The following is a 12719-nucleotide window of genomic DNA, read 5'->3' as shown; positions in this document are numbered from 1 at the left end:
AACAGCCAGAGAGTATGGAAGAGATGCTGTTTAAGAAGCATTTTCCCAGGTTAGGACTTTTCTCCCTGGGGAAGAGATTTGAGGAGCTCCTGCAGACAAGTCAGGAACGGTTGCTCCCTGTTCTCTCAGGTGCAAGAAGATGGGCAGGCAGGAGGCTTAAAATAAAGTATTTATTTTCCCCATCTGGCACAGTAAATAACTGAAGGGGACTACAGGAGCAGCCATGCACCCCTGCTGGGTGTTGGTCCTGCTGCCAGCCTGGCAGGTGGGAGGGGTTCTAGCCAGTTTGAGGTGCTTATACACGGACTTGGGAAGGATTAAATTAACAGGCAGAGTCTGTGTGTTTGCTACCTCTGCGTAGAAACGCCATCTCTGGCTCTCCTCTGCCCAAACACCTCTGAGGAGCTGCTCTGCCCCGGAAGAAAAGCAGCAGAGGGGGACAGAAGTTGCCCCTTGAGCACCGGTGGCTCCACCAGGAGGTTGACAGGGGCAGAAGGAGCCGATTGCAGCACTGGGTGCCGGCTTGGAGATGAGAGGAAGGTGAGCTGTCCCATGCTCTGCCATGGGCAAGGGGTGAGTAACTCCCTCTTGCTTTTGCTTCTTTGAAAAAGCTTCAACCCCAATTATTTTAACGGGAGAAACAAGTATAAGGAGGAAGGGCAACCACCACTCAGAAACTGAATCCCACATTGCTTCTGAAGATGCATAAGATACTTTGTCATTAAGTCAGTTTTGAATTGTTAATCAGATGAGGATGACTTAGTTGTTCATAAGCAAAGGATAACTAGCTGTGCATTTGTTTACAAGGATAAAACCAGAAACATAGGCACTGCTTGTACTTTTTCGGTCTCATAAAGTTCTAAGTTCCTTAATTCAAGCAAGGTTGCTCTTTGTGTACTAGAAGTTTTAGGTCTCTTCTCCAGTATATGTTTCCCAGGAGGTGAAACAGAACTCCAGCTAGAAACGCCCACCAAGAGCCTTTGGCTCAAATACAATGTACTCAGTCCTGGGGCTCAAATCAGTTAGGTAAATGCAGTTCTGAACATAGTATGTTTTATTCTCAGCCTTGCTAAAATACATTATACAGTTTTAAGTAACAGATTTCTCTTCAAATTGCTTTTACAAGAGACAAAAGCATATTCTTAATGTCAGAAGATGGAGGTCTGCAGTTCTTCCTTAAACATGCCTTCAAAATGGAGGTCTTTTGCCATGAGCTCTTCTTCTACATCCTCTAAGGCCCACTGATGATCAGTCAATTCTAAAGCTTCCCATTCCGTCTGCATTGATAATAAACAGGTAGAGAAAGGAAAGCAACACAGTATTAAAGTCGACAAGAACTATGCAAAGCAGTGCTTACCTTAAAAACTGCAACAAAAACGTAAGTTCTATTAAGAACCTGGCAATCCTGTCAACTCTGAAATCTGTGTTTTGCACTTAACTGTGTATTAGATAGCTGGCCAATATAAGTACCTCAGAGAAATTAGAAAAAATACATTATCTACTTTTTGAAACCCTCTAACCTTCTGGAATAGTCCATTTCTTCTAAAATAGCTGTCTCTAGAAATCGCCAGTACTGTTCTGAGGGGTCAAGTGCTTTGTGGTTAGTTAATTCCTTAGTTCAGAGGCATTTGATAGAACAGTTACAGGTCAAAAATTCTGCAACAGACTTGATGTGCCTCATCAGACTGTTCTCCAACCAAAAAGCTCCCTGGGGCTGCAGAGTTTATTAATTCATTAAGCTGGGTGTTCACAGCAGCCCAAGACCCAAGAACAGAATTTCATCCTAAATATAAAAATGATCTCCCCCACTATTTATTTTCCACCACCTATGAACACAAATCTCTCCTCCTCTTAGTCCATGAAGTTTTGGTCCAGTATTGTGGAATAAGCTGTATACAGCCTGCAAAATCATGTCATGTGATGCCCAGCAGCAGAGTTGTATTTCTTGGCCAGAACACTTCTCCTGCAGTACAGGCTTGCTTGCTTTGTTCCTGCTGGGGATGGTGCAGCAGGTTTAGGTCCCTACAGGGCTGAAGGCTCTGAACAGCCAGTACCAGCAAGGAAGCAGAGGACCGTGAGCTAGAAGAGCACACGGTACTGGTTGGAATTGCATCTCAGTGCTGCAGTTTGTGACAGAACAGCCACAGCTCCAGCAGAGCTGCAGACTGCAGCCCCCCTCTTCCCTTGCTGAGCCCCTGCCTGGGTGATGTAGGGTTTTTTTTAACCAAGAATGTTACTGAATACAAGACACTGCAGGAGCAGGTGATCCTGACTTCCCAGGTAACAGGTTGTCTGTGGGTAAATCTGTATTACAGTACATAAAACCAAAGACCAGGACCTTCCCTTTATGCATAAACTAGTGTTGTGAAAGGTGGAGGCAGTCTAATAAGCAAGTGTCTACAGAGGCTGCTTAGGAGAACTTCAAGACACTGTCAAATCCTCAAATATTGTCAGATGAGCTGACTTGCTTGATTTTCTTACCCAAGTTCCATCACATGCCTGCTGGACTTGTGCTCAGCTGCACTATCATCACATATTTTTGTGAGCCAGTTCTGCTTTGGAAGTAATCTCGAGCAAAAGAAAAAAATCTTCTTCTGCAAAAGCAGAAGATGGCACATGAATTCAGCTTTTGTATCAGGAATGATCCAGGTTTGCTTCAGGGTATTGGAGCTCTACCAGACCCAGGGCAACTTCCATACCCTTCATCAGCTGTCAGCTCTAATTTTAGGAACAGGAATCCAGAGCGATTCCCTTGCTCAGCACAGGGAGACTATGAGTTACATACAGCCTACAATCCTGTAAGCTCACAGCAAAGTGGGAGTACTGTACCTTAAATGCTTTGTTAGTGTCTGCTGGCATGGCCATTGCTGCCCCTGTCATTTGTTCTTGCATCACCCTAGACTGATCTGCAGCTACAAAAGAGAAATGAGAGGTTCATTTTTATTTGTGTCATTTAAACAGCATTTCTCAGAGCACAGTGCCACCAGGCTTTTTGGCTATAAACCAGAAAGTTGCAGAAACACCTAGAATGCAATACTAATGTGTCAGAAAGAGTTCTCACAAGGTATCTTGTTCTCACCTGCTACATCTTAGTTAAGTTTACATAAGATACGCAGACAAACGGAGGAAAAGAGTCTTCTACATTTGCAGCAACCTCAGAAACAGTATCTGTCCTGTTCTGCATCTAGCCTTAAGAAATCTTTGCAGCTTTCCTTAAAACTGACCCTTGCTAGAAGTAAAAGTGAGCTTGAGAGCAAAATTTCTGCACACCAATTTGATGGGAAAGAAAGCATGGGTTAACTACCATGGAAGTTTATGAGCACTTAGCTAATGCCTGACGAAGAAGATCTGGGTACTTGCTGCAGGCAATGTCAAACCTGGCCAGGGCAGAGTAACCTCACAGAAGTGGGTAAGGCTTTCAAGAGCTTTTTGGCTGGAAATTTAGAAATCCTTCCCCAGCCTCCCTCAGAAGTCATCCCATGGAAGGAGAAGCCAGCTCTTTCAGAGAAATGACAGTGTCTTACCATTATCTTGGCCCAAGATGAGAGTATAAATGCTTCTGAGTCCAAACACATTCAAGAAGTACCAGGAAGCAGAGCTCACCCTGATAAATCAGAACAAGCATGGTTGATTTTGGTTTAAAGCTGGCTTGTGATCTCATTTCAGAAGCACACACAGACCACTCAAGGGTTATTGGCACATTCAAAGATTTTCCAAGTGAATATTCAACCTTGCTTGCTGAGAACACAGGCTTACCAGGATGCATCTAGAGTGAGCAGTTCAATTCCCTGCTGCAACATTGGTTTAAAACGCAGTGTCAGAGGAAATGGGACCTTTGCTGCAGGATAGAAAAAAAGTTCAGTTTCACACAGTGACACTACATAATTGCAGAGCAAATGGCAAAGCTAGTAGATGTTTCTTTTATTAAATCTCATGTGATCTGAATGCAATGTAAACTATAACAACTTAGCAAAAACCTTCAAAAAAACTGGAGTTCTGTATTTATTTTAATATGAGAAGACTTTTTGAACTCAATTAGATGGCCAAACCATCACAGGTATTGTTTCAGTGACTGTGAAGGGGAATGTCCTTTGTTAAGGAAATGACTATCACATAAACAGTAAGGAAAAAAACCCCACCACCAGAACCATGAATTTAAGGAAGTATTTTGGTATGTATACCCTGCATTACACAGTAACCGACAGTTTTAATAAATTTAAATATTGTCTCTACAATTGTTCCCTAATACTTGAGCTATTTTCTGTGTGACTGTGGCTGGTACTCTGAAAACATTTTCCCTCCTTCATGCTGGGGCAGGCACGTCAGTGCCGTTGACGGAGTGAACAGCGGCGGTGCTGCAAGACAAACGCACGCTGCTTCCACTCAACTGCTTTCAGGTAGAGGAGCAAAGCTCTGATGCAGCCCAGGCTCTTGAGATCATAGTCAGAAATGCAGCCAGACCCACAGGCTGTGTTGTTCCAGACACTTACTCGTGACAAATCCTGAAAACGTCATGTTGATCCAACCACCGATGAGGATCATAGGCAGAACATTGGTTACATTCCCCTTCATCATATCTGTCAACATGGTAGGATCTGCGATGCAAAGATTTCATGTAAAACAGCAGTATCTCAATAAAGGTAAAAGAGATTACTTCACCTACATCAGCTATTTTAATTAAGAAACTAAATGAGAGATAACAGTCCTATCCCATATCTATTATTTTCCACTGTTGTAAAATACTTTGGAAAATGAGATGAGCAGCCAGTGTGGCAGTGGCTGCTGCTGCCAGAAGGGTCTTGTGTTCTCTGCTGTGTCTGATCCCAGCCACTTTGTCTGTGTTTGACTCCATCCCTTGCTCCAATTGTTGCACTTGCTGGACCCTTCTGTGAGCTGATTTAGCTTGAAAAATGACAATATCAACTAATTTGCTGCTAAGATCTTAGACCTCATTAATAAGCTAAATCAGTTTAGAGAAGATCCTGCAGAAGCTGATGCAAAACCGACAAAAGCATGTGAATGAGAGCAGGACTTCCCATTTCTGGCAGCACTGAGGTGGTTGTGGTCTCCTGAGACGCTGTGGGCAGCTGGAGTTTGAAGTTAAGCAGAATGAAGTGACCCAACATGTTGCTGCCAGAGAGGGATCTCTCCCCACCTCCTCCCCAATACACAGCTGCACAGTCCCACCCCCTCCCTCACATTCACTGAGCTCTTTACGAAGTTGATTCACCTTCCTACCTTGGCAAAACATTTTTCTGCCTGGTGATGTTTATGGTACCTCAACATACCTGTCATCGGTGAAGGAGGCACTACCTTTCTTTTTGTTTTCTTAAAAAATCCATCCTCTGGGTTATTAAAAAAATATTTCCGGGTCAGGAAAGACTGAAAACAAAAAAAGCTAATGCTAACATCATAAGAAATGAAAGGACAGCAGCATTATTTCTTGCTCAGACATGCAGACATCTTATGAGCTCTTTTGTAACACATCCTTCTTTCTTGGAGAGGTACTTCACTGCCTGTATGCTTTAAAGCTGCTCACTTTTCTGTTTCGCTGGATCCAGAGCACCAGCTCCCTGGCTTTCTAAAATTCTTAAAATAATTTTTAGAATCCTCTGGAGAAGAATCCACAACGATTGAAGAGCTTTTAGTGCTCTATGCAAAGTTTTTGCTGGCTCTGGACCGATACCGGTGTATCTGGCATTTTCATTCCCCCGAGCTGACTTCTGATTTTACAGTGTACATAACCTGGCAGCAACTCAGCCAATGCAAGTGACTGACATTACAGCTGGCATTGGGCAACTCCCTCATTATCCCAAGCTCTTACTAAATCCCTGGGTGTTTCCTGGCAGATACTAAACACAATGTTTTGGGTAAAGACTTCACTTTAGTATGCAGTTACAACACCAAGCAGTGGAAGCTAATGTTAATGTCAGGGAAGAGACATGTACAGGGGTCCTGTGTCCAATTTTCCTAAGCTTCTGCTACCCACTGCACTTCCAGACACTACTCTGGGCTGGGGGAGACCCAGCCGGGCGGTCTGACCCCACGGGACACTTGTGCAGAGGCCGCCCCATACCCGAGAGCGGCTCTAACCAGGGCACGCCACTGACACAACTGCTGGCTTTGGACCTCATTCAAAGTTATCCTCTCTGGGAAGCACAAAGCCATTCGCGCAGCTCCGTACCTGTTTTGGAATGTATTTTCCATTTTCCCGAAGGACCCTGCTCCGAATCAGGACTTGGCTGGAAAAGAGACATGTCGCGTTAGCGGCCCGGCAGGAGCGGGCCTGCCGCCGCCCCCCGCGGCCGCCGGGCGGGAGCGAGCCGGGCCGGGGGCTCCCCGGGAAAGGCAGATGTGAGGCGGCGGCGGCGGCTCCACGTCCTCCGCGGCCGAGGGGGTCCGGGCTGCGGCGGGGCCGGAGCAGAGGGGGTCCCGGGCCGAGGGGGTCCCGGCGGCGGCGGCGCTGACCTGTCGGACACCTGCTCTTGCGTGAGCCTCTTGTCGCTCTGGAGGAGGATGGAGACGTAGTGCCGGATCATGCCCACGAAGAAGGTGATGAAGACGATGGGCAGCACCACCCATAGCCGGATGTTCGAGTCCAGCAGCAGCTCGGGCTCGCTCATGGTGCCGGTGGCGGTACCGGTGGCGGTGCCGGTCCCGGTCCCGCTCCCGGCCCCGGCCCCGGCTCCGGCCCCGCTTCCGCTTCCGGCCCCGGCCCTTCCGCCGCCGGAAATACGTCATCGCGCGCCGGTGGCGGGAAGCTCGAGCACGGACTGCGGGCCTGGCCGCAGGGTCTGGCTGGCCTCTCCCGGCGGAGGGGACGGGCAGAACCAAGGTAAAGGGGACGGGAGGTCTGTGTACGCCGCAGTGCCCGAGAAACGGCCGAGGGGGGTCACTTGGCTGCCGCAGCGATCTCCAGGGACTCGGGAGCAGAGAGGGCTGCCCGGGAGCCAGCGCTCCCCTTTGGCCTGTCAGCCTGCGCCTCGGCTCCAGAGAAGTTGCCAAAGGCTTATCCCGCTTTTTTTTTGGGAACTGTTCTGCTTCCGGATATTTTATCTAACTCATTTTAACATCTTCTGCCAAATAGGTGAAATTGGACATGAGATGATCAGACATTTTTAAAAGTAGTTTTTAGGTTTTAAAGGTGAGCTAAGATTGATTTATTGTTTTTAAACACTGCCACCCACCAAAAGAGGATGAGTCATATGGAGGTTAGTGCTGACAGCTCCTCTTGCAGATGTACTGGGTTAGGAACATGAACAGGGTCAGCTAACATGGTTGGGCTCCCTCAGTGCTAAATTGCTAATCCTTTGCAGCTTTGCCTGGGCATGGGGAGAGGATCACAAGTTTAGATGCAATCTGAGGTATCTGAGTTTAACTTGCTATTTAATTTGCCTGAAAGAAAATCTAAGCCATGTTTTATGAGGAACTGAATTTTAGAAGAAGTGTTACACTATTTAAATATGACAAGCTCTAAAATCTCAACCTGTACAGCAGAAAAATCTGTGATGCTGGTTAACCAGGCACTGAGCTTTTCTTTGCAGTTTCAATTTCTGGAGTATTTCCTTTCAGTATTCACTAATACATTCTAGACTTGCCTAAAAAATATGAATTAAAGTCATGTGTCCTTTGCTCACTTGTCTTTTTCCTGCATTTTTATAGGCACCAGCTGAGGTTGTGTTACCATGGTTGCAAAAAGGAAATTGTCAAAACCTGGTGCTTCTGAAGAGAACTGCAAGACAGACTTGCCAAGTAGGTGCTCTGGTATAATCTTATGGAGAATGGAGACCCATTGGTAGAGGCAGTGGTTCCCAGGCAGGAAAGAGGCCAAAATGACAGGTTTTGTAATGCTAATTGTTAATGACACTATCGATCTTTAAACACTTTTAAAAATCACAATAAAACAACAATGCTAAAAGCAGTGCCGTATCTTTTCATAGTCCTTCTGCTCTCATACCTTTGATCAGCATTTACCATCTTGAGCTTCAGAGTCTGCAGATTAATCACATTTGATCAAAACCAAAATAACCTCTCTGTGTAGCTGGAGGGAAGATAGTTATTTTTTGCCTTAGCAGATGGGTGGATACCTAAGAGACAGGTGTGGTAGGAAAACCTATATTAAATCTGTGCTTTTTGGGCCAGAGGGAAGTACGCTCTAGCATTGCTCATAATGTTAGTGGGTATGTCTCTCATGAGAGTAAGCCACTGAAGGTATATCTTGTCTTTGGTTATGGATCACTAAAAGGGGTGAGTAGGGAATGTTTCTTTCAGGTGTCATGCTGCAGGGGTAACTGCTTTACAGGAACAGCGCATTGACATCAGGGTCGGCTCACGACTGCTGTCAGACAGCAGTACAGCTCGTTAGTCTGGTCCCTTGAGTGTGTTCCTGTGTTCTTCTAATTTCTTACTAGAAGGTTAATTTTGAATTGTTTATATGAAGAATACTTACTGGTTTTATTGCAGAGTATATTTGATGTAGCATGTCTTGTTTTCTCAGAAACAAAGCAGTCACGAATTTCTGATCAGGAGAAGGTCCTTGCCCATGGTGGAGTGGAGGATGAGGGAATCTTTGAAGAGCTCCTTAGAACATCAGGAATTATTCTGAAAGCTGGAGAGGGACAGAATGAAATAGGTATGGGTTTAACACTTGCTCTCTCTGCTTGTATGTGAAAACCTGCAAAGATGACTCGTACACAGTAAAGATGTGTTTTACTTTGCTTGAGCCAGCTTGTTCCAAAGTTCAAGCAAACCTTCATCTGGCCTCTTATTTGTTTTATACCTCTTGAATTGCACAGTTCCTGCTAAATTCAGTGCATCACCTAGACTCATTATACCGTTTTTTCGGGTGTATACATGCTCAGACAAAAGACTTCCGAAAGATTATTGGAGGTATATGGAATAAGACTAGACTACATCTGTGATTACAGTATTGTTACAGAGGCAGGAGCTCTGAAACAGGGAAAAGAACATGTCATGTTGCCTTTCAGCTCAGACTTCCTTCAGGAATTCATGTATTAAGCCGTTTGAATGCTATTAGATACTCTCAGCCCAGACTAGAGAGTGCACAAGTTGTGGTACCACTTGGGCTTCTGCTGATACCAAAAAGCCAGTCGAAGAAGAACTCTCTAAGACTCAGAATCAGAGTATTAGAAAGCAGGCATTCTTTATTGTAGCACCAGGTGCACAGGGGATTTCTCCACCTAATGTGCACACCCAAGCCCCTTAGGTTACTTCTTAAATGCAGGTACCTTATACATATTCATGCCGTTGCACAATACAAATATACATATGTACGACTAAGGTGTGGTTAATTCAAAAGGCTTGTGTCAGCAGTTTTGAATCAGTTATGTCACTCTTGAGCCTGCATAGTGCCTCCTGGTGGTGGTCTTCGGGGGTCTTCAGGAGGAAGGCCAGTAGTCTTCCTCGTCACCTTTTCCCCAGTTTCAGCATTGCCAGGTCTCAAAACCAGTCCCTTCTGGTCAAAACACCTGTTACCTCCCTTTATCTGAAGAGTGTTGTGCGTCCTTGGGCCTGGACTCATTCTTTAGGGTCATAAAATGCCCGTTATCTTCTATTGCCATGGTTTCACCTCCTTTGTCCTTGGGGCCTCTATCTCTGTTTTTGTGGGCCTGCGTCTTTGTTCCCAGAGCTCAACATTCTTTAGCTTAAACAGACAATTCTTAGGCCTAATATTGCTAGTCATCTTATTAGTCATGTGCTTAATTTCTCAATATTTCTATATCGCTTCTAACTGGACTTTGCAGAAGTATTGGTGGACAAGCTTGAGAGCTTGTACTTAGATTATGATGTATGGATAAAATGTGTCTCATTCTTTATTTTATTTTTAAACTTTCTCCTTAGCTGTAGATCAAATGGCTTTCCAGAAGAAGCTCTGCCTGGCCCTGGAGAAGCACCCTACTTACCCAGGTGTAAGTAACAGACTGGGCTTTGGCAGGAGCCAGCTTTAAAAGTGGTTGCTGTGTAGCAAAAGACATAAATGCATCTGCCTGTCCCTGCTGCTCCTGTACAAAAGTATGCAACATGTCAGCTTGTCTTGGATTTCTGAGGTCCGGACTCTCTGATTCTCTCAGCGTTGCTTTGCCAGCCTTTTGGTCTCCTTGTCCTTCTGCTGTGTCTGTCTCTTAGTTGTTATATCAGAATGGTCAGACACAGAGATGGCCAGAATGTGCTTCTGTTAAATCAGCCATGGTGTACATGCTCCAAGTTTGGTTTTGTGTAATTCCAACCAAAAGTGCTGCGCTTCCACCACCTTTCCCTGTTGAAGTAATTAATTGGCAATATTAATCAATAGACAAAGACTGTTAAGGGAGAAAAATAATTTGCTTAACTTTCTAGCGGAAGCTGTGTTTGGTTTTGTGTTGGCTGGGAACTGGCAGAATTAAAACTGCCACAATGTGGTGCTCCTCTCCAGTCAACAAGCCCAGCATGAAAGTCCTGAGGCCCCTGATTTGAATCCTGCAGATATTTTTTGTGTGCATTGTGTCACATTAAATATTGCTGTCTCAGTTGAACAGGAAGAAAGGCAACGCCTGTTTAAATCAAAGCAAAATGTGACACTGTTGCTTTAGAGTTATTTTCTAGAACAACTAGTGTTTCCTTTTCAAAATGCTTCAGACTAGACATTTATTCAGCTTTCCTTCCATCATAGTTTCTGTCTCTCTGCAGTTCCCTGTCTAGCTCTTCCCTGTTCTCATCATCTGCTCACAAAGAGCATCCTAAAAGACAGCAGTAGATCAGGGCATCTTTTCAGGAAGTGAATAACTTCTCTCTGCTTTACAGGTTGTGAAGCAATTTATCAGCGGCTTGGAATCTCACATCAAGGACAGAAACCAGTTCAAGAACTGCCTCTTGCCATGCACTCCCATACGGACTGAGGGGTCAAGGTCAGAGAAAATGTATTTTGTCTTCTCCTTCAGTCAGAGCTGGTCTTTATTTAAATGTCATGTATCATTGAGCAGAGTGGAGGGACAGTCCATAGTTCCAGCTGATACTTAAGACTCATTTCTTATACAAAAGTGGCTAGTGTAACACATTGCTGTTTAATAGGAGTAAGGTTAAAGTGGTAAGTCACAGAATTTACTAGCTGCCTGTGGCATATGTTGGGCTCCATGACATTTTATGGCAAGAACCAAATAGTGGGGGAAAAAATTTGAGAAGGCTGGTGAAGGTCAGCTGCTTTTTGACAATTTTTCCAGGAGATACAGTTTAACCACAGAGACTTCTGCATTTCCAGCTCACACTAGTCTTGTAGAGAGTAAGCTCATTCAGGGCTAAAGTGCAGTTTTAAATTCTTTTGGTGTGTCTGTGGTTACCATATGTTACCAGAAGTTGTTGTGTTTTTTTTTTTTAAAAAAACAACAGTAGTGAAAATAGTTACAGCCTGTTATCTTAGCATGTTTTTGTTACAACTGTGGTGGAATCTTTCATCTTGCAGGACTCTGGTACACTCATACTGTGAAAGCCTCATTAAACTACTTCTTGGAATTAAGATCTTACAGGTACGGACACCTTAGTTTGCTCTTTACAGTGGTGGTATTTTATTTAGGGATCCCTTTGCTTATGTAAGTAGAGGATTAATAGAATTGGGTGTGAGGCAGATGAGGCTGCACCTGGAATAGTGTCCAATTTCTTGTTTCTTTAGGGATACAAAGATGCTCAGGGCCCAGAGCACACATAGAAGAAGAGATAGAGGGAACTGGGTTTGTTCAGTCTTAAGAAGAGGAGAATAAGGGAAATTTTGTGGCCTTTAAGTATCTAGTTGTGTGGTGTAGAGAAAACAGAGCCAGACTCTTCTCAGAGGTGAACAGGGGCAGGCTGAGAGATGACAGCTCAGGTCAGCCGTGGGAAATTCTGATAGGATATAACCACTTCCACTGTGAAGAATGTTTACTTTAAGTGTTAGAACAGGTAGGCTAGAGAGGTGATGGAAACTCAATTACTGGGGGAATTTGATTCTTGGAAGTGTTTAAAAACGGGCAAGATGCTAAGCAACCTGCTGGCAAGAACAAGTTCTGTTAAGTTGTATAGAAGTTGAATCAAGATGTATATGGAGTTGAAGATGGCAGATATCTCACCCGGGCAGGGAAACCTGAGAGCAGCTGTGGATTTAAATCCTCTTATAATTAAAATGTCTTAAATAAATTTTTAGAATTGCATTTGGTCCAGGATTAAAGGGGAGAAGAATTAGACCTGCAAAGGGAATGGTGAAAGCATGTGGTCACTGTTTTTGAACTTATCTAAAGTTGATGCTTTCGGTTCCTGTGTGGTAAAAATCAACTCAGCTGGGTTTGAAAGAGAGCTTCATTTGACCCAGAGGAATTGCACACCCTGCCTGTATGCTCTGATTCTACTAGATTATGTGGATAGTTTATACCACTCTCAGCATTTATGGTTTTCAGACTATATGCCTCCTTTCTGGCATTAGGCAAGAGATTTCTTATACAGGAAACATTTTAATTGGTCCTTTTGAGTGTTTTTGTGCATATTTCATCTTTATGAAAGATGAGTTTTGGTGGCAGTGCCACAGCACAAGCAGTAAATCATCATCCTAACACTGTCTTTTTGCCTTTCTTCTAGCCTGCTGTTATAACACTGTTGTTGGAAAAGATCCCTGAATTCTTTTTTGACATGTGAGTATAGACTGTCTTCTCTCTGTCTTGAAATATCATCTTTTGGACGATCGCCAGCTGTTTGACTTT

General features: G+C 44.3%; 2 protein-coding genes across 2 annotated transcripts in view; one reads left to right on the top strand and one right to left on the bottom strand.

Moving 5' to 3' along the window:
* Positions 1–1018: 1018 nt before the first annotated feature.
* On the bottom strand, positions 1019–6711 carry EMC3 (ER membrane protein complex subunit 3). The gene is made up of 8 exons (XM_074914093.1): positions 6469–6711; positions 6185–6242; positions 5289–5382; positions 4491–4595; positions 3757–3838; positions 3525–3604; positions 2830–2912; positions 1019–1277 (listed from the first exon to the last, which is right to left on the bottom strand). The coding sequence occupies exons 1-8, from the start codon at positions 6621–6623 to the stop codon at positions 1149–1151; spliced, it is 786 nt and encodes a 261-aa protein (XP_074770194.1). The 5' UTR covers positions 6624–6711; the 3' UTR covers positions 1019–1148.
* A 43-nt stretch (positions 6712–6754) lies between these two features.
* Positions 6755–12719, top strand: part of FANCD2 (FA complementation group D2) — a 55052-nt gene continuing 49087 nt past the window's right edge. Inside the window, exons 1-7 of the mRNA XM_074914116.1 lie at positions 6755–6835; positions 7663–7752; positions 8498–8632; positions 9862–9929; positions 10801–10904; positions 11456–11519; positions 12598–12650. Of these exons, the coding sequence (XP_074770217.1) occupies positions 7686–7752; positions 8498–8632; positions 9862–9929; positions 10801–10904; positions 11456–11519; positions 12598–12650 (491 nt within the window). The 5' untranslated portion in view covers positions 6755–6835; positions 7663–7685. The remainder of the gene's footprint in view (positions 6836–7662; positions 7753–8497; positions 8633–9861; positions 9930–10800; positions 10905–11455; positions 11520–12597; positions 12651–12719) is intronic.

This window comes from Athene noctua, chromosome 10 (genome assembly GCF_965140245.1).
Source record: "Athene noctua chromosome 10, bAthNoc1.hap1.1, whole genome shotgun sequence".
Lineage (NCBI taxonomy): Eukaryota > Metazoa > Chordata > Aves > Strigiformes > Strigidae > Athene > Athene noctua.
Note: the sequence above shows the minus strand (reverse complement) of the source record. Positions and strands in the feature narration are given on the sequence as shown.